The 23,983-nt window shown below is 37.2% G+C and overlaps 1 protein-coding gene across 2 annotated transcripts in view; it reads left to right on the top strand.

Moving 5' to 3' along the window:
- Positions 1-19,334, top strand: part of PNPLA8 (patatin like phospholipase domain containing 8) — a 56,598-nt gene extending 37,264 nt beyond the window's left edge. The window contains exons 8-10 of one of the 2 annotated variants that reach the window (XM_053655116.1): positions 683-877; positions 13,601-13,796; positions 17,413-19,334. In XM_053655116.1, coding sequence (XP_053511091.1) covers positions 683-877; positions 13,601-13,796; positions 17,413-17,687 — 666 coding nt within the window. In that variant the 3' untranslated portion in view covers positions 17,688-19,334. Of the gene's footprint in view, positions 1-682; positions 878-2,130; positions 2,366-13,600; positions 13,797-17,412 lie in introns of those variants that run through there. The other variant, XM_037152763.2, reaches the window with a different exon arrangement.
- The last annotated feature ends 4,649 nt before the right edge of the window (positions 19,335-23,983 follow it).

Raw genomic sequence — 23,983 nt, 5'->3', positions numbered from 1 at the left:
GCCTTTAGTTTATACGAGAGCAAAGCACACAGGCCCCTGGCAGGGCTTGACATGGGACTCTTAACAGCTTTGGCCTTCTCAATACCTTTCACTGTTTAACTTTATATTTCAAGTCATTAATACATATTGCACATGAATACAGCTGATATTGGTAAAATCTGAGACCCAGGGTGATGCACATTAGTTTTTTAAATAAAAATAATTGCCTAGCTGCCAGCTATTAACTATGATCAGAAGGTCGTAAGAGTTTGTGTAGTCTGAGTTTCAATTGTTAATGTTTTCAAAGAGCATAGGAACAAAACTAATTAGTAAATTTTATTGTGAAAATAATATATTTATCTTTAGGTAGTTTTTATTTGTTGCTGCTATTGCTGTATGTGTTATTATATAAAGATCTACAAATGTATGCCTTCTTGAATGTCTTCTTAAATAGCTGTCAAATCATGTAGTCAAAAATACCTTTTATATTTCTTAAAATTATCTGTCTTTGTATCTACTTCTTTATAAAGAAATACCTACTTAAAAAGGTTGGGTTTCCATTGCTTAGTATTATAGTTATTTTTACTTTTATCTTAATGGATAGACTTGTAGGTTTTAATTCATACTACTAAAAATGTTTAATTTTTATAAATCCCAAATATTGCTGCTGACAGTGGATATCACTCACTTTTTAATTTACTAGGTAGCTGCAGTAAGTACCATAGTAAACAGAGGGATAACACCAAAAGCTTTTGTGTTCAGAAACTATGGTCATTTTCCTGGAGTCAACTCTCACTATTTGGGAGGCTGTCAGTACAAAATGTGGCAGGCCATTAGAGCCTCATCTGCTGCTCCAGGCTACTTTGCAGAATATGCACTGGGAAATGATCTCCATCAGGTAAGTTGAGTCTATGGCCGATCTTTTAAAACTTTACACGATTGCTTTAGCCAGGTTGCTCAGTTGGTTGGGGAGTCATCCCATGCCAGGGTGTCCCACCTTTTGGCGTCCCTGGGCCACACTGGAAGAAGAGTTGTCTTGGGTCACACATTAAATACACAAACACTAACAGAAACTGATGAGCAAAAAAGAGGTTTTAAGTAAATTTACAATTTGGTGTTGGGCCACATACCTAGCCATCCTGGGCTACATATGGCCCATCGGTCATGGGTTTGATTCCCTGTGAGGGCACATACTCAGGTTGCTAGATTGATCCCTAGTCAGAACATGTATGGGAGGTGACTCTTTCTCACATTGATGTTTCTTTCTCTCTCCCTCTCCTTCCCCCTTCCTCGCTCTCTAAAGTCAATAAACATATCCTCAGGCAAGGGTTTAAAAAAACTTTTACCTGATTGAAAAGAATCAGCACTTATTAAATGTCACTGAACTTAGAACAGATCACCCAAGAAGACTTACTTTTTATGTTTCCATGTGGTAGAAGTTGTATGGTACAAGATTTGTTGTTGTTATTGTTTGTTTTTCTTTAAATTAACAAGACTTCTGGCTTAAAGAGCATATTTCAGGAAAGATTCTTTGTATTTTCCATAACATGATTCATAGCCAATTACGATAATGATTGCCTTTCCAAATGCGACAAAAATTAAAAATGAAACACAGTCCCTGGAAGTGCAGAACACAATCTGTTTGACAATTTAGGTGGTCACTTAAAACATTTTTTTCAGTTATCGTTGACATAGGATATTGTATTAGTTTCAGTTGTACAACATAGTAATTTAGTAATTTATTTGTCAACATTTATATAACTTAAAAAGTGATCCCTCTGATAAGTCTAGTACCCATCTGACACCATAGATATTGTATTATTGACTCTATTCCCTATGCTCTACTTTACATTTGGTGGTCATGTTTTGAACGAGAGGATATAATAAAATAATAGTAAACACTTAAGTTACCTGTGTGCTAGACACTATATAGTCCTTTGTATGCATTATCTTATTTAATCATCATTGCTTATGAGGTAGAGTTATTTCCATTTTACAAATAAATTTGAATCTTTAGAGAGGTCACGTAACTGGACTAGGATCAGAGCTATTAAGTAACAGGATACTCTCTGTAATTACACTAAAAATTTATGGCTAAATGATATTTAAAATTGAATATTTCTGGTAATTCATTCCCTTTCTGTTATATAGACTCATTTCCTCACATCCAAGTACTAACCAGGCCCGACCCTGCTTAGCTTCCAAGATCAGACAAGATCGGGCACATTCAGGGTGGTATGACCATAGATGACTCATTTCCTTATAATATTTTTTTCTCTGTTAAAAGTGTTTCCCTCATTGCATGGAATTCTTAAATCATAACTTATATTAAGTAATAATAGCAATAAAAGTTTTGAACTGATAGTGCTGAAATTTATATATTTTATATATGCTGAATTTTTAATATAATATTTCACTTAAAATTAATCTCATTTGATGTAATCAGTAGCTTTAGCTTTCCTCTTTGGTTAGTGAAGTATATGGTATGCTCTATTTGGTATTCAGATATATGTTGAGAAAAATAAAATTTTGACAATTTTCAGATGTTATTCAAAACATCATACATAGATCTTCTGTATAAACTACATATCAACTATATAATTTTAATTTATGTGTCAGTGTTTAATAATTTTATCAATTTTTTTCTCTTTCATATAGTAGCTTAAATATGTTTTTAAATGTGACTGTTAGCTCTCATTTTCTTTCTTTGTAGTTAAGAGATTAAAGTAGGATTCCTATTGTCTTTGGAGTCAATTTTATTTCTTTGTCAAATTAGTCATTGTTGAATTGTATAAGACACTTCCCCTTCTTTCTTTTCTTTCTTCCATCCCCTCAAGACAGAAGCTATGGAGTTTTTCTCACATTGATTTCAGGCCTTATTGGTCAAAATAAAATTTTTATTTTAATATGTAGCTTGCTGTTTTTAACAACTATTTCTCTATATTCTTACCATGTCATAAATGATGAAGTAACAGTGCATTCAAAATATAGTGGTTAATTTTTATAACTTTAAGATGGTTGTTATACAACCATCTTAAGGTGAAGGGATTATCAAAAAAACATACATGCATATCCCAAAGACAGCATAACCCATAGATACAGACAAGTGTGGCGCTGCCCTGAGAGAAGGAGAGCTGGGGCGGAGGCTGGGTGGCAGTGGACAAAGGTGGAGGTGAATAGGGGCATTTTAATAGTGTCAATAAGAAAAATAAAGTTAAAAACAAAGACAGTTGTCACGCTACAAAATTGCCATTATGACAAATATTAGTGAAAGTCTCAAATAAGTCAACTGCACTTCAGAAGCATATGTTACCAGATTCTTTTTATTTTTTATCTAAGAAGTAGTAGTTCTAAAGTTTAATTTGACCCTGTAGAGTGCATGTAACAAAAGTAATTTAGTGGTTCTATTTCATTTCAGATAGGTCAGTGATACTTCTTTTCATGCTTAGCTATATCTGTTTTGATGACCATAATCTTTGAGTTTAGGTTGAAATAACTTCTATAAATTTTATGTAAAGCATATGACCACATGTACAGAGAATGCGTTTTTACGTAAATAGTGACTAACTTCAGAAATATTGGCACATCGAATTTAATAAGAATATTCTAAAGGAATCTGGACCCTAAACAAACCTTAAGTAATATTTTCTTTACTGCCTTCTCTTCCAATACTTGAGGAAGAAATGGGGCATTTTTCTCTTCAAAAGAAACTATGAAAGATTGATTAGCATATTCTATGGTATGAATTTTTTTTAATACTTTATTTATTTATATTTAGAAGGGAAGGGAAGGGAAGGGAAGGAGAGAGGGAGAGAAACATCAATGTATGGTTGCCTCTCATGCATCCCCTGCTGGGAACTGGCCTGCGACCCAGGTATGTGCCCTGACTGGGAATCGAACCGAGATCCTCTGGTTCACAGGCCCACGCTCAATCCACTGAGCCATGCCAGCCAGGGCTCAATGATCTTGATTGCTTAAACAAAGAAAACATTTAAGCAGAGTTTCTTTTTAGTTCTTCAGAAGTTGCCAAGAAGTTTAAAACTAAAATGGACTTAACTACAATCCTCTTATCTGTTAAGTTCTTGGAATACTCAGTTATCTCCAGTCTCATTTTTAAAACTACTTTTAATGTCATGTGTGATACATGTCTTAATGTATAATTTACTTCATATCCTTTTTGGAATCAGGAGAGTATAAATTATAGATTAATATTCTATTTCAGCAGTTTTTGAAGGTAGTGCTATAATTGATTGTGTTTTGGAAGACAGCTATATGTGCAGAAGTGGCCCTCGAATGCTGAAGGAGCTGAGAGACCAAAGAATGGGGCAGACAAGTCCAGCTTGTAGGTTAAAGAGTTTAATAGAGGACTTATATGCAGAAACACAGTCCTGGGCAATAACAAGAGAAATGGATCCCTGCAACTTCACCCCTTGTACCATGTGCTTATATCTCTGAAGCAATGAGAGTGCTCTGATAACCAAAGGTGCGAGGTGCTGGGAAGCCCTGGTGCCAGAGATAGATGGGTTAAGAGAGAGACAATGGTGAATGCAACTTGCCCTGGAGTGAGAACTACTGGAAATCCTGTGATCAGCCCAGAGCTCTGTGTACATACATATTCTACCAGTCACCTGGGGGAAGCTGAGAGGCTCAAGGATCCTCATTTACCCACATGTCAAGATGGCAAGTTAAGGTGGAGTCGTTTATGTTTTCACACAAGGCAGACAGACAAATTTCATTTGCCTTTGATTATAAAGAGAATATTATAGGTTTATTACATGTCCTAGAACATTATTGTCAACCCACGGTCATAGGAATGAATTCAATATCAACAGGGATCCTTAATTTGGGGTGCAGTAAAGAATGAAACTTTATTCAGTACCAACAGTTCAATTATGATACAGAACAACTGTAAGAATAGCTCAGTAGTATTACAGCTAAATTATGAAGAAGCACAGCTGTGAAATAGGATGGCTCGGAGGTACTGGGGCCAGGCACCTCTTTGGCTGGACAGCTCTGCTCTGCTTATGTTCAGTCCACTGGGGCCTGCTATGCCCTGCTCCTCCCTACCTGCTCTTCTCTGATCTGGCAAGATTTCTTTGGTGTTTCAGCTGCAGTCTGGGACACAGCCCTCAGTCTGTGGTGAAAAGGGAAAGTGTGGTCTCTGTGGGAGTGACTTTATCACAAGCCCCCCCCCCCAGTGCCTTGGATGAAAGTGAAAATGACAGTCATGCTGTGATCTGTTTAGGGAGGAGAAGTGAGCTGTGGCCAGTTTCTCAGGGGAGACAAAGGCCAGCAGTGGCCAGTTTCTCCAAGGAGAAAAAGACTCCAAGTCCCCTGCTCTATATCCTTTTATTGGGTTCAACTACACAGGAATACAGGGTGGCAAGGATCAGACAGTAAATAACATTTCAAAGATATCTGAGGGCTTAGTCTGAATCAATGTCTGTCAGGAAGAGAGTTGTAGAAACTTTGGGAGACATACTCATTTCCTCTCGGACCCTTATCATATGAATGAAAGCACTTTTAGCAGAGCAGATTTCACAGGTTTATCAGCAAGTCTTTGTGATGCCAGATTTTTCCCTGGGACATGCTCTAGCAAGGCAAGGAGCTGCACCCCTCCCCAACAGGTATTCAGGCTGAAGGGGATTAGAGCCAGGAAGCGCTTCTCCCAGAGAACATGGGGACTCGGGCTATGTCAAAGCTGGGGGGGGGGGGGGTGAGAGTCCATTGCTCTTTGTTGCAGCCCCTGGAGTCCTTCCAGGAAGGCCTGCCCAGTGATCGAGTCTGGCTTAGGTTGCCCCCTGCTGTGAGGGGTCTTACCCGTCCTTGACTTCTGACCAAGCTTTGGGGGCAGGGAGAGGAAACTGAGGCAGCATTTGCTACCAGAGACAAGCTTTGTATCCTGTAGCTAGCACTCCAGAGGTCGTCCCTTGCCCTTAGTTACAAGGGGTAGAGATACAATTCCTAAAACCAGGCAGAGCGGTCTACAACAGGTCTCAAAGCCAGAAAGGAGCTGACTTATGTAGAAGTCCTCACCCTTGGTGCCTGATTGGTCTGCCCTCAAGCAAATAAGGACTCCAAATCCTCCCTGTTTGGTCCAAAAAGCACTGTCCTAATAGGTCAGAATGAAGCTGCTCTGATTGGTTGGTGAAAATACTGATGGGGGATATAGGCCCACAGCTCTGATTTTGGATGGGGAAAGCCTCAGTCTAAATGGTTCAAGTAATATTCCAGGAACTCCTTTTTAAGGGCTGGTTCAGTTGGCAGAAGCCCAGTGCAGGCAGTTCAGTGCTGGAAGCCAGCAATTTAGTGCAGGATTTTCCCTGAAGTGTGATCTGTATGAAAAGCCCCTGTGGGCAAATGGCTGGTAGGCTCTGTTTTTTAAAACTTGAATCCAATTAAACTACTGAGCACCCTTCTTAGTAGGTATTTTCTTTTCGTTTTTCACATTATAAAGTGGGAAGAATTACTTTTGAGTAGTTTCCAATGTATTCTCACTTCCCTGCCCAGCTAGCATCATATTTATCTTGAAATAGTACTTTTTACACAAAGTTATTCCCCCTTCCCTCCTCCCTCTACATCTCTCTCCCCCCCAAAAAACTGCACAGATTTATGTATATAATTGACGAATTTAGACATAATAGATATAACCCTTTTATTCCCTGTCTTTAGAGAAAAAGCCTGATAAATTGTTTGCATTAGGAATTTTGATGACAGTCTCATATTTTTTGTCCTTATTTACATTTTAAAAGGTTATGTTCAGAACTCAAAATGCATTATTAACCTAAAGGGAATTATGATACTTCAAAAAATCTTTTAGGTGAAGAGTGTTTTTAGCAGAGAGCCTGCCTAGCACCTGCCAAACTGTGTGTCTCCAGGCTACAACTATTAATTTTCGTTAAAATGTAGTGAGCACTTCCTCAGTTCTAGGCACTATATTAGCCATGAGAAATATAAAGACTTTTAATAAGTGCTAGCATATTGTTTGTATTTCCTGGATTCTACCCTCAAGCTAGAAGGTTATAAATATAGTTATAGAATGAGATGATAAATTCAGTAATAAAAATTAGTACAGGCTTAAGAAGTAGTATAGAAGATGTGATTTCTTCTGTCAGTATTAGCTTTACAAAGATGTTTTGATCTGAATTGATATATAAAGAATGAATAATTGATTAGGATAGACCCAGAAGGGGAGGACAGCATGGAGAGTGATTGTGTCATAGTTACAGAGTTTCTGTTTGGGGGTAGGTAACTTTTTGGAAATAGGTAGTGATGATAATTGTTGTAAAATATTTTGAATGTAGTTAATACCACTGAATCATAAAAATGGTTTAAAACACCAATTTTATGTTATTTGTGTATATGTGTGTATATATACATATATATATATTACCATGATAAAAAACAAACTTTTGAAAAAACTTAAAAGAAGATAATAGCCCTGGCTAGTGTAGCTCAGTGGATTGAGTGCAGGCTTGCAAATCAAAGGATCACGGTTAAATTCCCAGTCAGGTCACATGTCTGGGTTGTAGGCCAGTTCCCAGCAGGGGATGCACAAGAGGCAACCATACATTGATATTTCTCTCCCTCTCTCCTTCCCTTCCCCTCTAAAGATAAATAAATAAAATCTTTAAAAAAAAAAAGAAGAAGATGATGATATGATTAGGAAACATTTATATTGTCCATTGTTTATTTTCTGGTAGGTGGTCTGGTATGATTTGAAAAGATTAAATATGCATTGAAAGTAATTAAAAAGTGCTTACAATTTGGGCCATTAAGTACATGTACAGTGTTCTATAGATAAAATGTAATCCTGCGTATACCTCTGAAATTATTCAGTCAGTTTGTTTTTGAAGTTTTTTTTACCTCAGCACCTAGCAATGTGCCTGGCAAATGCCAAGTACACAATAAATAAATAAATGTGAATTTGATTACTTAAAGGAATGGAAAGGCTACATAAAATACCGTAAACATAACATTTGCCTAATGACTTCCTGATGGAAGAGGCATCTGACAGAACTAGGATAACTGTAAACAGAGTTTAAGAGATGCTAAACCTCACCACTGGAGTAGTAAGAGTGAGCACTGGGATATTAACTTCAGCACTTTTTTGAGGGAAAGCAGGTAAAGTGTAAAAAACAGGAAATTACTTTGAAGTCTGGCAACTTTTTGTTTGGGGATTGATCTTCCTATTACCAATTCTTGCTAAACCTTGTTTGTCTCTTTTTTTCTCTCCTTTTGTTCTTTCTTATCCTTCATAATAGACATAATAATGAAGTGTTTCACTTAATATACCACATGATTAGAAGTTATGCAGAGTATAACTATAGAATTTAAGATAAAGATAGTTGAATAAAAAAGGTAACTTTTGCTGAATTAGCAATCAGAGGTTACCTCTATTATGGGACGGGTATCATTCTAATGTACTATTAATTGAAAACAAAGCAAAAAGTTAAAAAGATTAAATTTGACTTGAGAAAACCTTTAGAAAATAATTATTATTACCTCTATTTAAGGAAACTAAGTAGATATTTAGAAAATTAAACAATACAAGTTCCCAGCCAATTCATGGCTTTGAAAAGATAGCTAAATTTAAAAAATAGTTTTTTTTGCCCTGGCTGGTGTAGCTCAGTGGATTGAGTACAGGCCTGTGAAGCAAAGCGTCGCTGGTTCGATTCCCAGTCAGGGATTCCCTGGGTTGCAGGCCAGGTCCCCAATAGGGGACACATGAGAGGCAACCACACATTGATGTTTCTCTCCCACTCTTTCTCCTTCCCTTCCCTTCTCTTTAAAAAATAAATAAATAAATAAATAAATAAATTTTAAAAAATTGTTTTTTTCAGCTGGTGAATGGATAAACTGTTATATTTGAATAATTTGAATAATTAACTGCTACTCAACCATAAAAAGGTGGGAATTACATGGATGAATCTCAGAAGCATTCTCTAGGTGAAAGAAACCAGACTCAAAAGACCATGTGCTGTGTGATTCCATTTATTTTGATAACAAAAGATAATGTGTGACCTTGGAGAGTAGGGAACTAGTTTTTGTCAGTAAGAGGAGTACGGAACTGAGAATCCAAGGTATTGTAAATATGCGAAGGCATGTTGGGTAATATAAAGGATTTCTGCCCTTGGCACATGGGCGAGCAGGTAAGTCTGTGAGCCACGTTCTGACCAACTTGTTGAATAGAAGGAGTGACTGGTAGGTGACAATACTGGGGAAGTGTCAGCATAGTGCAATAGCAGAGTCTTTAAAGAACATGAAGGAAAGTGGGCCTCGTGCACTAAAAACTTGTCTCACTCACCATAGTGACCGGTTGTAGCAGGTACAGTCTCAGTTCATCTGCTTCAAACAGCACACACAGGGATCACGCTTTTTGGGCTGTCATAAAGTAGGTCGGCATTTAAGTTTTTGAACTGAAACAATCTACTTGGTTAGAGAAGGCTTACTTCTTACAATCTGAACTTGCACTTTGAGAAGTTTAGTTTAGGATTCTGATGTTTTGTGCATATTCTCTGCCATTCTATGAGTTTAGGAATGATTCAACTATTACTATAGCATTTAACTATCTTACTAAAATTTACACTGAGAATTGGGCCTATTGAGTCTATAATAAAGATAAATACAGTGCTATCATGTGTATTGCTTTTTTGTCATTGTGCTGCTGGTACACATTTCCTTCTTCCTGGGTGTAAAGAAAGGAAGAAGGTTGCACCTTTCTTAGCACACCTGCTGCTAGTTGGGGGGCAAATAAGGTGAACCCAGCCTCCCCCACTCCCATCATTTTTTTCCTGTCCCAGACCTGGGTCATTCACAAACCATCTTTCTTTCGTTTCTAGGTTTCAGAGACAATCGCAATTTAAGGGCACATTTCAGCCACAAAGTAACATTTAGGAAAAGAGCCAAAGAACTGAAATATGGTGGGCCTGTGATAAATGTGCCCCTATTGACAAGAGATTTCTTTTAAAAGAATAGCCTTTTCTTATGAAAGTCACAAATGTGGAAACATAAGACAGTCTTTTGAAGAGAGGTAGTTAGACAGTGGAGGAGGTTGGCAGCTCAGGAAGGTAGAGGTTAGAGTTGAAGTGGCAGCAGACAACCCATTCTAAAATGGCAAACAGGGCCAACACTGAGAACATGTGATAAAACAGCTTTTCTGAGAGTCCACACAGCCCTGTGTGTTCTTGTTATCATCCCCAAGGTATCATAAAGCTGTATGTTGCGGATGAATGACATGCCATGATAAAGGACCATTAATCTCCCACTGGGTATTCCTTAACTAAAGAGCCAATCAACTTTCTCCGGAAGCTGCGATTCTACTTTGGAACATTTCTGTGTTCCTGCCATCCAGTGTAATCTCAACTACTTGAACCAGGCTGTTATTTGAGATACCTGTTTTTGAGAAAGTTGTTTTGGTAATGTTTAAAATGAAGAGTTATAATTACCAATGATTTGTGAAATAAGTATGACCTCTCCTAAAGTAACCGAATATAAGTACACAAAAGGTTAGAAGTGTTTCTGCTTCACAGTCCATAATATATTTTAGTAACAGTAGTATACTTCATTAGCAGAGCAAAGTCCTGCATAAAGTTTTTAATGGGGTCTTAAGCTAGAGACCACTAATACTGACAGTAGTGGAGGTTTAGGGTAGATGATTTCTCACAAGGAAAGGAAACCACTTGGGAGAAGTTTCTTTGATCCTTTGATAAACTAGTTTTGTAAAAAGGCAGGCAGATGATTACCTCTCTAGAGGTTGGGTTGCTGCATCTTCTTTTTACCTTTATTAGAAACTTGCAGATTATTTGAAAGGAAAACTTGTTAAGTTCTAGGGCCAGTAGTAAAATAAGTTACTATTGAGCTCATGTAAAATGTATCAAAACAATACCTAATCATAAAATTTTGGAACTGGAATGTACTTTACAAATTATCTAGTCTAACTTTATTTTTAAAAGTATGATGCCTCAACCAATGAGCTAGTGAGTACAAGAGCTGAACTTAGAATTATAAATATCAATATTCCTAATCTGTGTTTTCCCCACAATCCTGAATCCTCAGGAAAAATTTAAATACATTATATATTTTTAAAAGTGTATAGCATTGCAGAAAAAGTTTAATTTTAAAAAGACTTTATGTTATTTTTAGACAGAGGGGGAGGGAGGGAGAAAGGGACAGAAACATCAATGTGTGTTTGCCTCTCCTGCACCCCCTACTGGGGACCTGCCACAACCCAGGTATGTGCCATGATTGGGAATTGAACCAGCAACCCTTGGTTCACAGGCCAGCATTCAATCCACTGAGCCACACCAGCCAGGGCAAAAGTTTAATTTTTAAATACACTCTCCACTTTAAGGAATACCCTGCTATGCAAATCAGTTCATTTGCCAAACATTCTAAATTACCATAATTTGCCCTGGCTGGTGTAGCTCAGTGGATTGAGCACGGGCCTGGGAATCAAGCAACCATGGTTCGATTCCCAGTCAGGGCACATACCTGGGTTGCAGGCCAGTTCCCAGCAGGGGACACACAAGAGGCAACCATACATTGATATTTCTCTCCCTCTCTCCTTCCCTTCCCCTCTAAAGATAAATAAATAAAATCTTTTAATAAAATAAAATAAATAAATTACCATAATTTTACTGTACTAGGACATTAAAAAGGAATTTTGAAGGGAAAAAATGTTTCACAAAAAATTTAGTTCATTGGGTATCTTTGCCCAAGAATTTTTGAGTTACTATGATGGCACTACCTTCCTTTAAAATATGTAAGTGACTAGATTGCAGGATTAGACAACCAATTCTGTGTAACTGCAAAATCCACAATTAATAGGTAAAAGTTACCGGGAGAGATTTGCACTTATTGGAAGAAATAATTCTCTAGCAGCTCATAGCTTTTCACATGTGAATGGACACTAAAACCAAGTTGTACATTGGTTGTGCACTCTTACTACTACATTTTAATAGTACTCCTTCAGCATATTTTACCCTTCTTTCCTTTTGAATTTGTCAAAATAATATTGATTATTGATAAATGCCTGGAAATAGAAAGCTTGCCTGCTTTGTTTACATAATATCTGCATTATAATGAATGTAATACTTTGAAATTGTGCTGTCAATAAAATTTCAAATTATTTGCATTAATTTAGTTGACTTGTGAGTGGAGAACTAGTTTTAATTGTTTAGTGGAAGCACAGCTTTTTTCCTTAGGTTTTGTATAGATTCTATATTAACCACTAAGCAAAGGATAATATATCTTTAAAAAGTAATTCAATTCACTTCAGTAGTTTTGAGCAAAATGGATAAAGCAATCCAAGAAGTTCACAGAACCTCCATAATAAAGGAAAGCTTAATAAGGCCAGTGAGGTCAGTGAGTTTTTGCATGACTTTTTGTAGCCATAGTATATAAAGTAAATTCACTTTAAAAAGACCTTTTTAAAAAAAATTAAATCACAATGAGATATTACTTTGCACCAGTCAGAATGACCATCATAAACAAATCAACAACAAGTGCTGGTGAAGTTGTGGAGAAAAGGGAATCCTAGTGCACTGTTGGTGGGATTAGAGACTGGTGCAGCCACTGTGGAAAACAGTATGGAATTTCCTCAGAAAACTAAAAATGGAACTTTTCATTGGCCCAGCAATCCACTGTTGGGGTTATACCCTAAGAATCCTAAAACACCAATCCAAAAGAACCTCTGCACCTCAATGTTCATAGTAGCACAATTTACAACAGCCAAGTGCTAGAAGCAATCTAGGTGCCCAGCAGTAAATGAGTGGATCACAAAACTATGGTACATTTACACAATGGAATACTATGCAGTGGAATGAAAGAAGGAGCTCTTACCCTTTTTGACATGAGTGGAACTGGAGCGCATTATGCTAAGTGATATAAGCCAGGTGGTGAAAGACAGATACCATATGATCTCACCTGTAAGTAACCTAATCAGCAAAACAAATGAGCAAAATAAAACCAGAGACATGGAAATAAAGAACAAACTTACAGTGAACGGAGGGGAGAGGAGGAGGGGAATAACAGGAAAAAATAGGAAGGGTCAAGTCAAGGAACGTGTATAAAGGACCCATGGACAAGAACAACAGGGAGGATTGAGTGTGGGGGTGGGGGGTGGGCTGGGCAGGGGAGAGTAATGGGTGTGGGGGGAATGGGGACAACTAATTGATCAACAATAAAAGATTTTAAAATTTTTAAAAACTTTTTAATGGTATATTATTTTTGTAAAATTTTATATTTTATTTTATTTTTTCTAGGGAGGGGGGAGGGAGGAAAAAGAAAAGGAGAGAAACGTTGATGTGAGAGAGGAACATCAATTGGTTGCCTCTTGTACGCACGCGCCCATCCAGGGATCAAACCTGCAGCCCAGGCACGTGCCCTGACCTGGAGTAGAACCAGTGACCTTTCCCTTTGCAGGATGATGCCCAACCAACTGAGCCTCACCGGTCAGGGCACTTTAAAGAAACCTTTTGTTACTAAATAATATGTTGTTGAATTTATTAAATAGTCCACCTTTCCCTGTTAGTTTTAAATTACAATTTTTTGTTTTCATATTTGTAAAACAGAATTTTACTTTTAAGAGTTTTGTGTTATGTTTTCTTGTATTTTGCAGGATGGAGGTTTGCTTCTGAATAATCCTTCAGCATTAGCAATGCACGAGTGTAAATGTCTTTGGCCAGACGTCCCATTAGAGTGTATAGTGTCCCTAGGCACTGGACGTTACGAGAGTGATGTAAGAAACACCATGACATATACAAGCTTGAAAACTAAACTGTCTAATGTTATCAACAGTGCTACAGATACGGAAGGTGAGTTGTTTGCTACCTTGGAGCGCTTCAACTTCTAGAATTCAGCTTTTATAGGATGTGCTGCTGCTTACTGCAAAAGAGTATGTGTTATATCTGTATTGTAGGCTTAGGAAGCACCTGGGAGCAATTCTTCTATTGTCTTTATTTCTCCCCAGTTATTTCTTCTAAGTGACCCTAGAATAGAGACTCTTCTCCATGTGGGAGTTAGGTCCTTGCCTATTTAGAGTTGGAAAAGTATCTATAGCTGAGTTAGTGCAAAGGCTTAGTTGGAGACTTGTAAGCCATTTAAGAAACTGGTAAGAGAAAAGGGGTCAGATTGGTCCAAATATACACACAATAGTGAGAGAATTAGAATCCTTCCAGCGTTAGATTATTTAGTAATATGGAGACAAACTGGATTTAGAATAAGGTGTTCTGCCCTTGATGCTCCTGTAGTCTAGTCTTCATATGAAAGCTGAAGTGATTTTTTAAAAAACATAAATCATGTCTTTTACCCTGCTCAAAACCCTCGAGGCTTCCCATTACACTTAGAACCAAATCCAGAAGTCTCATTCACTGAAATTTACCAGGCCCTGTAAAACCCAGTTTTTGACTACATCTCTTCCTCCTTTCCTTTCCCCTCAAAATGTGTCCCTTTTATAACGTATCCACCTGCACTTTAATTTTTACTGTTCCTCAAACTTGCTAAGAAGTCTCCTGCCTCAGGATCACTACATTTGCTGTATTTTCTTCCTATAAAGCCTTTCCAAGATACATGCTTGATTCATTCCCTTATTTTATTCCAGCCACTTCTCAGATATCATTCACTTGGAGACCTCTCTTGACCACTTTCCTGCTCCCTCACCATCTCACTGTAACACCTTATCCTGTTCCTTATTTTCAGTCTCCTAAAGCGTTTATCTCCTTTGGATGTATGTTATACATACTTGCTTGTTTAATTGCCTATTATCTCTCTATGCTACAAAAATGTAAGGCAGGAATTGATCCAGTTGAATATGTTGATTTCAGTGTCTGGTACTTAGTAGACAGTCAGTATTTGTTGAATTTCTAGTTTTGGCCTTGAGATCTCAATCTCCTTATTTTTTACTATTTTATTTTAAAATCCTATGTGAAATCAATTATATAATTTTTTAAAAATATTTTATTTATTTTTAGAGAGATGGGAAGGGAAGAGGAAAGAGTGGGAGAGAAACATCAATGTGTGGTTGCCTCTTATGTGTCCCCTGCTGGGGACCCTGGCCTGCAACCCAGGCATGTGCCCTGACTGGGAGTCGAACCGGCAACCCTTTGCTTCACAGGCATGTGCTCAATCTACTGAGCTATTAACCAGCCAGGGCCAATTATTAAAATTTTTAAAAGAATTGTTACCACTTAGCCCCTTGATTCTGAATCTCACTTTTTCTTATTAACATATTATTAGCTGACTCATTTGCCTACGTAAGGACCTTAAGAACCCACGAAGGACTTTCATCTATTCAATGATAACCCAAGAAAAGCTGACATATGTACTGGTTTTTTCACTATGTGAAATTTTGTTGTCAAATCCATAAAATACTCTTATGCAAGCACTCCACTGAGAAAAAGATAAATTATGCAGTTTCATATTAAACATGTACCTTGTGCAAACCCTCTGATGAGCTCACTTCAGATTTTCAAGAAATGTGAAATGCTGCCATTCTAGACTTATTTCACTCTAGTTAGTGAAGAATTTATATGGCTGTGTAAAGGACCTAAAATAGCCAAGACAGTTTTGAAAAAGAACAGAGTTGGAGGAAAGCAAGGGACTATGTTATTTGCATAAAGATAGACATAGATCAGTGATACATAATAGAGAGTACAGAAGTTGATGTATACATGTAAGCTCAAAAGATTTCTGAGGAAAGGAAATTTTCAACAAATTGTACTGGAACACCTACATAGCTGTATTCAAAAAAGAGTGAAATTTGACCCTTCATTACATATATAAAAATTAACTTGAATGGATCATGAACCTAAGTATAACAGCTACAATTGTAAAACTTCCTAGAAGAATACCCCAGAGAAAATATTAATGGCCTATGCTAGGTAAAAATTTTTAAATGTAACACAAAAAGCATGAGCCAAAAGAAAGAAAATAAATTAGACTTCATCAAATTACAAATTTTGCTCTTTCAAAGACAATTCTTTTTCTTTTTTTAAGATTTTATTGCTTTATTTTTAGAGAGGGGAAGGGAAGGAGAAAGACAGGGAAATATCAGTGTGATTGCCTCTTGCTCGCCCCGTGCTGGGTACTTGGCCTGAAACCCAGGCACGTGCCCTGACTGGGAATCAAACCTGCAGCGATCCTTCGGTTCACAGGCTGGTGCTCAATTCACTGAGCCACACCAGCCAGGGCTCAAAGATACTTCTGATAGTGAATAGACAAGCTACACGCTGAAATAAAGTATTAGTAAAATGTATATCTGATCCATTATCAGAAATATATAGTCATACCCAAAATATATAGAGAATTCTTATATCTATAAAGAATATATGAAGAAGAAAACAAGAAATTCAGTAAAAAATAATGCCCCAAATAGTTGAATAGACACTCCATGAAGATGTACGGGTAGATGATTTATAGGTACCTGAAACACTTCTCAAAATCATTAGTATTAGGGAAATTAAAATTAAAGCCCCAAGATACCACTACACATTCTCTCGAATGGCTAAATTTAAGACTGGCAATACTAAGTTTTGGCAAAGATATGAAACAGTGGGAACTCTGGTGTGTTAATGATTAGAATGCAAGATGGTATAGCTTTTTGGAAAACAGTGTTGCAGTTGTTAAAAAAATAAGCATACTTTTACCACTTTCATCCCCTGGTATTTACTCTAGAGAAAGAGAATCATTTATCTGCAAAAATACTTGGGTATAAATGTTTATAGGAGGATCATTTCTAATATCTAAAAACTGAAGAGAAATAACTGTAGAGAACAAATTATGCTAAATTGTACAATAGAATACTAGTCAGCAATAAAAAGGAAGGAGCTATTTATACATACTAAACATAGATAAATTTTAAAAGCCTTTTATTAAGTAAAAGCAGCTAGACATAGAAGGGCTGTATCCTTATGATTCTGTTTATGTGAAATTCTAGAAAAGGCAGAGGTAAGGGGAGACCGACTGTAAAGAGTCCTGAAGGAACTTTTGGGGGTGAAGGAAATGTTCTACGTCATGATTGTTTTGGTGGTTACATTTGTCAAATCTTGTCGAATTATATTGGTAAAATTGGTAAGTTTTATTGTATGTAAATTGTGCCTCAACAAACATGATCCCAGAAAACTGAAAACAAAAATAGGAGATTGGAAAGGCATTTCAGCAGTGGCTCAAATTTGGTATGACCAAAAACAGAAGAGAGTATTGGATCAAGTATCCTAACTTAACAGAACTATAGAAAGGATTCTGGGAGATGAATTTTACTATATAGTTATATTTATTATTGTGGATTTTTTTCTACTGTTAATTAGCTGGAATGATGAAATAAACAAGGTTTTGTAATTTTCTCTAAAAGAAGATAACTTTAAAAAAAGAACATTAGATCACTACAGAAGAATAACTGTTTTCCTATCCACCCTGTTCTCTCTGTTTTAACAGAAGTCCATGTAATGCTTGATGGTCTGTTACCTCCTGACACCTATTTTAGATTCAATCCTGTAATGTGTGAAAATATACCTCTAGATGAAAGCCGGAATGAAAAGCTGGATCAGCTGCAGTTGGAAGGGTTGAGATACATAGAAAGAAACGAAGAAAAAATGAAAAAACTTGCAAAAATATTAAGTCAAGAAAAAACAACTCTGCAGAAAATTAATGATTGGATAAAACTAAAAACTGACATGTATGAAGGCCTTCCATTCTTTTCAAAATTGTGATGAGTGTTTGTGTATATTCCCATAATGAAGGCCTGTTCCGAAGATCCACCAAATTCAGTGAGGAATCGTGGGGTTCAACATTAGTTAACTTTGAAATATTTATGAATTCTTGGGGATCCCCAAAAAGACGGGGCTTGGGCCAGCTTGCACAGCACAGGGGGTATACCTGGTTTCAGAATATATAAGGAAATTAGGTTTTTATGGTGTTAATAATTAACTGTGCATTAGGAATCTTACTGTTGTGTTAGTTGGTTGTAGTAAATATTGGTGTTATATTGTTTGATGTTTGAAAATTTATTAATATATGTGCCAAACAAGAACTAAAAAATATCATACTTGATATTTCTTCTGTAGTCACCATAATCATGTTGAATTTACTTGATCATTGATTTTCTTCTATGTGGAAAAAGCTAATTACTTAAATTTATATCACATGTTTTTATCAGCTACATTCTACAATCTAAATGTTGCCTTTTGCTGTAATATCATTTAAACATACAGAAAATTGGAATTTTCTTTGTCAGAGCACTTTTACATTGAAAATATGAAAGAATCAGATACAGTTTTCTATTCCAACTTATTTCAACATCGTTTGACTAAAAATTAAAAGTTATAGGAGAGATTTCAGTCAATCGCTTTCTGCCCTTAAAATGTCAGTGTAATTGTGTATGTTAACTTTTCTAGTGTTAGCTTATTATTCACTGTTACAAAATTATTTGAATTTATTAAGAAAATATTCCTATCAATAACAAGAATAAACTATTGAAATAATTTATTATTAAAAGGCTAATGTCATTTTAAGATTGTCTGTTGTGTGTAACGTAGCTCCCCATCTCTTTGTGGCATTTGAATATACCAGTTAACAGTAGTATGCACTAAAAAATGTTAGTCTTTTTTTTGCCATATTAACTCCTTTAACTGTCTAGATTTCATAGAAATTAATAACATATACCAACTCAAATCATTGTTTATGCCAACCAAATTCATCTCTGTTGGATTATCTATCTGCCTTGTTAATCATGTTTAGATTTGTGAAGAAAATGAAAAAGGTAAGTGCCCTTTGCTTTGTACATATAAACTAAAGCTAACGACTTCTGTCACCCAGACTGTCGCGTTGCTTCTTTGCAACACTGGTTTATAGAGTGTGATGCGGTTTGGTGAGTGCTGAGGGGAGCTGGGAGTCTGAATGCTAATCCCACCTTCACTGCAGAGTCCTATTTGTGACCTGACAGAGGGCAGAAACCTTTCTGAGGTTCAGATACTTCATTTGTAAAATTAGGACAGCTAGCTCTAAAATATTAAAATATTATTTACATTTCTTTATAGCAACCTAAAAACTAATCTGTAACTGTATAAGCAAAATATAGGAAGAGATATGAACATGAATTTTCAGTACAACATAGGTAAAATGTGTTTTTTTAGAAGTAAAAAAGAATATTTTAGAAATAAAATGTAATAAATTCTCCAACTCATCAGTTCTGTAAAATATAGAGAATAAGAAGTACAGGTGGGCAGTTACAGAATAGCCATGGGGATCTAAAATAACAGTATAGGAAATGGAATAGCCAAAGAAATTACACGCATGACCCATGGACATGAACAATGGTGAGAGCATTGCTGAGGGAATGAGGGGGTGCTGGGTAGAGAGGGGGCTAAGGGGGAAAAATCAGGGCAACTGTAATAGCGTAATTGATAAAATATAATTAAAAATATATACAGAGAATAAAAATTGTTTTGCTCAGGCCTTCTTGGATGTCTCAAAATGTTTGTCACTGTAATAAATGGCATACTGGTGATATTTCATTTCCTTCCTTGCTGCAGACATTATTCCTTAATAAAAATAGTACCTCAGATAGGTTGTCCCTAGAGGCATATGGTCTGGCTGGGGTTTCCCCTAGGGGTTGGAGGTAGCATGGCCTGGGTTATCGTTACACTGTGTGCTTCTTTCCCTCCCAAACTGCGTTTCATTCAGGAGAAAGATATCAAAGGAATCTTCTGAGTGGGGAAGTAAGTCATGAAAAGTCAGCCTGTAGTCTGCTGGGATAGAGGAGGATCTTACAGCTTTGTTTTGGTAGTTGAATGGAGGGGGTCGTTTTTAGCTTCCCGTGCCCCAGTAGCTACTGACACCTGGCTCCCCTTTTCCCTTACAGAGTTGCTAATAACTGAAATAGCTAGGACTCCTAGAGTTCAAAGCTCAATTTTACGTAACTGTTGTGTTCTATAAAAAATTCTAACAGTTTTGAATATTTCACAGGTATTGGTGCTAGTAATATGATTAAAAACATTAACTTTTAATATCTGAATCACTGTTGCTTGATGCAGTATAAGCAAATATGAAGATATCAATTATTTCTAAAAATGTAAAATCCTTTTGGACAATGAATATTTCATATTCATAGGCAACTAGGAAAACTTATAAATGTAAGAAAAATACAAATAATTGGAAATTAGAATATTTCTGAGTATTCTTTATATTAAGTCAAATTTTATGCACAGTAAAGTGGTATTTGATACATTTTGCATATATGCACCTATCATGAAGTTAACTCTGTCCCTTGTTTTTGCTTACCTAATTATTTCCCTCTTGAGTAGCAATAAAATATACAGGGTGAGGTAAAAGTAGGTTTGTAGTTGTATGTGAAACACAGTTTATTATATTACTTATTAATTGTATTATTTTCTATACAGACAACTGTAAACCTACTTCTGCCCTAAGTGTATTCTAGGAATAGCTTCTTTCTTAAACCACATAGCATTGTAATAGGGTAGGTTGGACCAAATCGCTTGGGAGCTGCTGAGGGACCCCAGAAGCAGTGCCAGAGCCAGTACCTCCCCTCTGCCTCAAGGTGGGGGTTGCAGGAAGTGCCAAAGGCCGCCAGGATTGCCTGGATTGAAATCACAACCCAAACCACATGACAGCCTTCCCATACCCTAAGGCAACGAGGCTGCACAAACCAGGGTGACACAGCCTACAAAGATCCTGCATCAGCTGTGGAAGCCATATACCCAGTGTTGGGCTGAGACACTTGCGTGCCTGTGCACCGCTGGGAAACTTCTGCCCCCTTCTGCAAAATGGCTGCAGGAAGAGGGGCAAAGACACTGACAAACATGCCAACATTAGCCCACACTGGTTGAAAAGCTCGTTGCTCCATCGCACATGGGTTTCTGGGCCTAGGCTTTGAAACAGAACATTTGTAAAAGCGCACTCTTCCTTGCCTCTTGCCTTTGTTTGGGGTGCAGGGAGTGCTCAGCAGGACGCCGGGCCTCACCTCACTCCTACCTCTTAGCCTGCTAGCCCGGTTTGGAGCAGGACCCTGTGCAGGCACTCCACCAGTGATGGGCTCTGGTGGGATTCTGCAACCCTACACCACACAGCAGGAGTCCTGGACTGCTTCCTCTCTTCCCCTGAGGGTAGCATCTGTTGCCCTCAGGGTAGCACAGAGGGAAGGTTCCTTTGTCCAAAGGACAAGAGCAGCTTTGGATGTTGAGGCCCCACAGGGTGCCCCTTCATGACTGATTGGAGTGACCTGGCAGGGTGCACCCCCAGACCCCAGGAGAGAGAGGAAGCTGCATGAGACAATGATGACTCTGGACCCACAAGTGCACACCGCAGAGAGCCCGAAAGCTGGAGAGACAGAGACCTGTTTGGGTAGCTAGCTGCCTTGGACTCCAACAGGACAGAATGATGGAGAACTGGGCATGGTTTAGATTTCTCTCGGGAAGAAGGGAACTTCTGTGTTTTGCAGAAGAGCTTGGCTTGGAGCAGAGATCTTCGCAACCCCACCAAATTGGCTATCCTGTTAATAAAGACCTTTTTCATTCTCCAAGACTCGAGTTATGCTTGCACACCATGGCAGGTGGCCAGACCCCAGGCTGCTCAGTTATAACATGGCACCTAAGTATGTTCCCAGGCTACAGGGTTTTTTTTTTTTATCTCTTACTACTTTCTAACCAAAGGTACACCCACTTGTGAGGTATGCCAGTTTTCAGCCATTGCTGTTTGTTTTTGTATTTGAAACATTATCTGCATAACTAAATTACCTGAGATAATAATTTTATAATGTAGCCAGTGCTTTTCTTTGTTCAAGAGCATATCATATTTCTTTTCAGAAAAGAACAACTGAAGAACAATCTTCTGAAAGAAGAGAACTCACTACCAAACAGGTTATAGATTCTCCATTGGACTGTTGTTTAGTAGGATTAGGACTTTTATGATAGAAATTTTAAAGACACAAAAATAGCCTAGTTAGCTTCCTTTCAACCCTGTAATTCTGTGATCATATATATGTACTGCAATGAGCAGTAAAAGAAATATTTGTTGGTCAAAGAAGAATTTAGGATATTGTTCATATTACTTATTCTATAAGATTTAACTGATGTTTTTAAAAGCTTATGCTTTTTGATAAACTTACTTAAATCAGTTTTCACTCATGCCAATGGATAGATCTCATTTTGTTAATCATTTTGATATTTTTAAACACAACAATGTGTGCCTTGAACATGGCTATATTTTGAAAAATCTGATTGAAAAAACAAAATTTATCCACTCTCAATAGTTTTATTACAATTTCGAGTAATGTTGATTAAACTGTGGTTCTATTTTTACATTAAGAAATTTCATCGCTGCAGAAACAGAAGTGAAAGGTTTTCTTAGGCTCCACAGAGGAAGAAATGCCAATCAACCACAAAGTTAGGCTGTGTAGAGCTTTAAAGTTAGAGCTTTACTGGGGTTTGCGCACCCAGGCGAGGTTCTCCGGTCTACATAGTGGGGCCTAAGAAGAAGCCTTGCCTAAGCAGGGGATGTGGCGGGGTTTTGTTTTTGTTGGCTCTCTTCATGGGAGCTGGGGATTGGTCCCCTTTGAACAAAGCAGCAATATATCATTGGTGGTTCTCCTCGGGCTCAGGTTGCTATGGGGATATCTGTTTTAGCAAAGCCCGCCCTTTCAGCTCTCTGGTTTGAGGTCAGTCGTCTTTTCCAGGTTGTAGTTCAGCCACCCTTTTGTCCTACCCAGCCCATTCTTACAAGAACATAAATGTGTTTTGTTAAGAGTTTTCACATTTTTAGAGGAAACCTGAATATTGTTTTTTAAACAGAATTTTTTAAAGATTTTATTTATTTTTTAGAGAGGGGAAGGAAGGGAGAAAAAGGAAAACACCAGCATGTGGTTGTCTCTTGTGCGCCCCCTAATGGGGACCTAGCCCACAACCCAGGCAGGTGCCCTAGATCTGGCAATGAACCAATGAGCCTTTGATTCAAAGGCCAACACTCAGCCACTGAGTCACACCAGCCAGGGCAAACCTGAATATTTTTGTGATGGTTAATAGCCAGTACCTAGCACCTGTATGCCAAGCACTATACTGAAATCTCTGTATCTGTGATGTCATTATACATCTGTGAAGGAGGTATTAGTGGTCCTATTTCCAACTAAGGACACCAAAGTTATAGAAAGTTAAATGATAGTTTTCAGGATTTGCCCACAATGCTGCATAATGCTGCTATGAAAATCATGTGCATGCCTTTGTGAGAATGTATGATTTCATTTCTCTTGAATAGATATCTGGAAATGGAATTGCTGGAGTTGTGTGGTAAGTATGTATTTAACCTTCCAAAAACAGCCAGTTTTCCTAAGTGTCTATCAGCAGTCTGTATATGTTCCTTATCAGCAGTCTGTATAAGTTCCAGTTTCTCCACATCTTCAACAGCCCTGGATATTGTTTGTCTTTTTAATTATAGACATCTGTAGGGGTATGTAATGGAATCTCATTATGGTTTTAATTTGCAGTCCACTAATGATTATTGATGTTGAGCATCTTTTTAGGTGCTTTTAGCTATTTGTGTATTTTAAATGAAATGTCCATTCAAATATTTGCCCATTTTTAAATAGGTTTGTCTTATTAAGTTGTGAGAGTTCTTCATGTATTCCGGAAACAAGTATTTTGCCACATAAAGCATTTGCAACTATGTTCTCCTAGACTGTAGCTTGTCTTTTTATTTTGTTTTTAATATTGATGGTCAGTTTATCAGTTTGTTCTTTGGAGTTAATTTTGTGTCTATTGTAAGTAACAGTCAAATTTACGTATTTACTCACTCACTATTTATTCATTTATAAGGTTATCCCATTGTTTCAGCCTTATTTGTTTAAAAAACATAATCTCTCACCACCAAAGTGCTTTTAATCTTTTGTCAAAAATGTGTTTTCATTATATTTGAGAGGTTATTTTTGGACTCTATTCTGTTTCATTGATCTATATGTTAACCCTATGCCATTACCAGACTGTCCTGGTTACTATACCTA

Source organism: Artibeus jamaicensis, unplaced genomic scaffold, assembly GCF_021234435.1.
Source record: "Artibeus jamaicensis isolate MK-2021 breed Jamaican fruit bat unplaced genomic scaffold, CSHL_Jam_final contig_924, whole genome shotgun sequence".
Classification (NCBI taxonomy): Eukaryota; Metazoa; Chordata; class Mammalia; order Chiroptera; family Phyllostomidae; genus Artibeus; species Artibeus jamaicensis.
The sequence above is the reverse complement of the archived record's forward strand: the minus strand, read 5'-3'. Positions and strand labels throughout refer to the sequence as shown.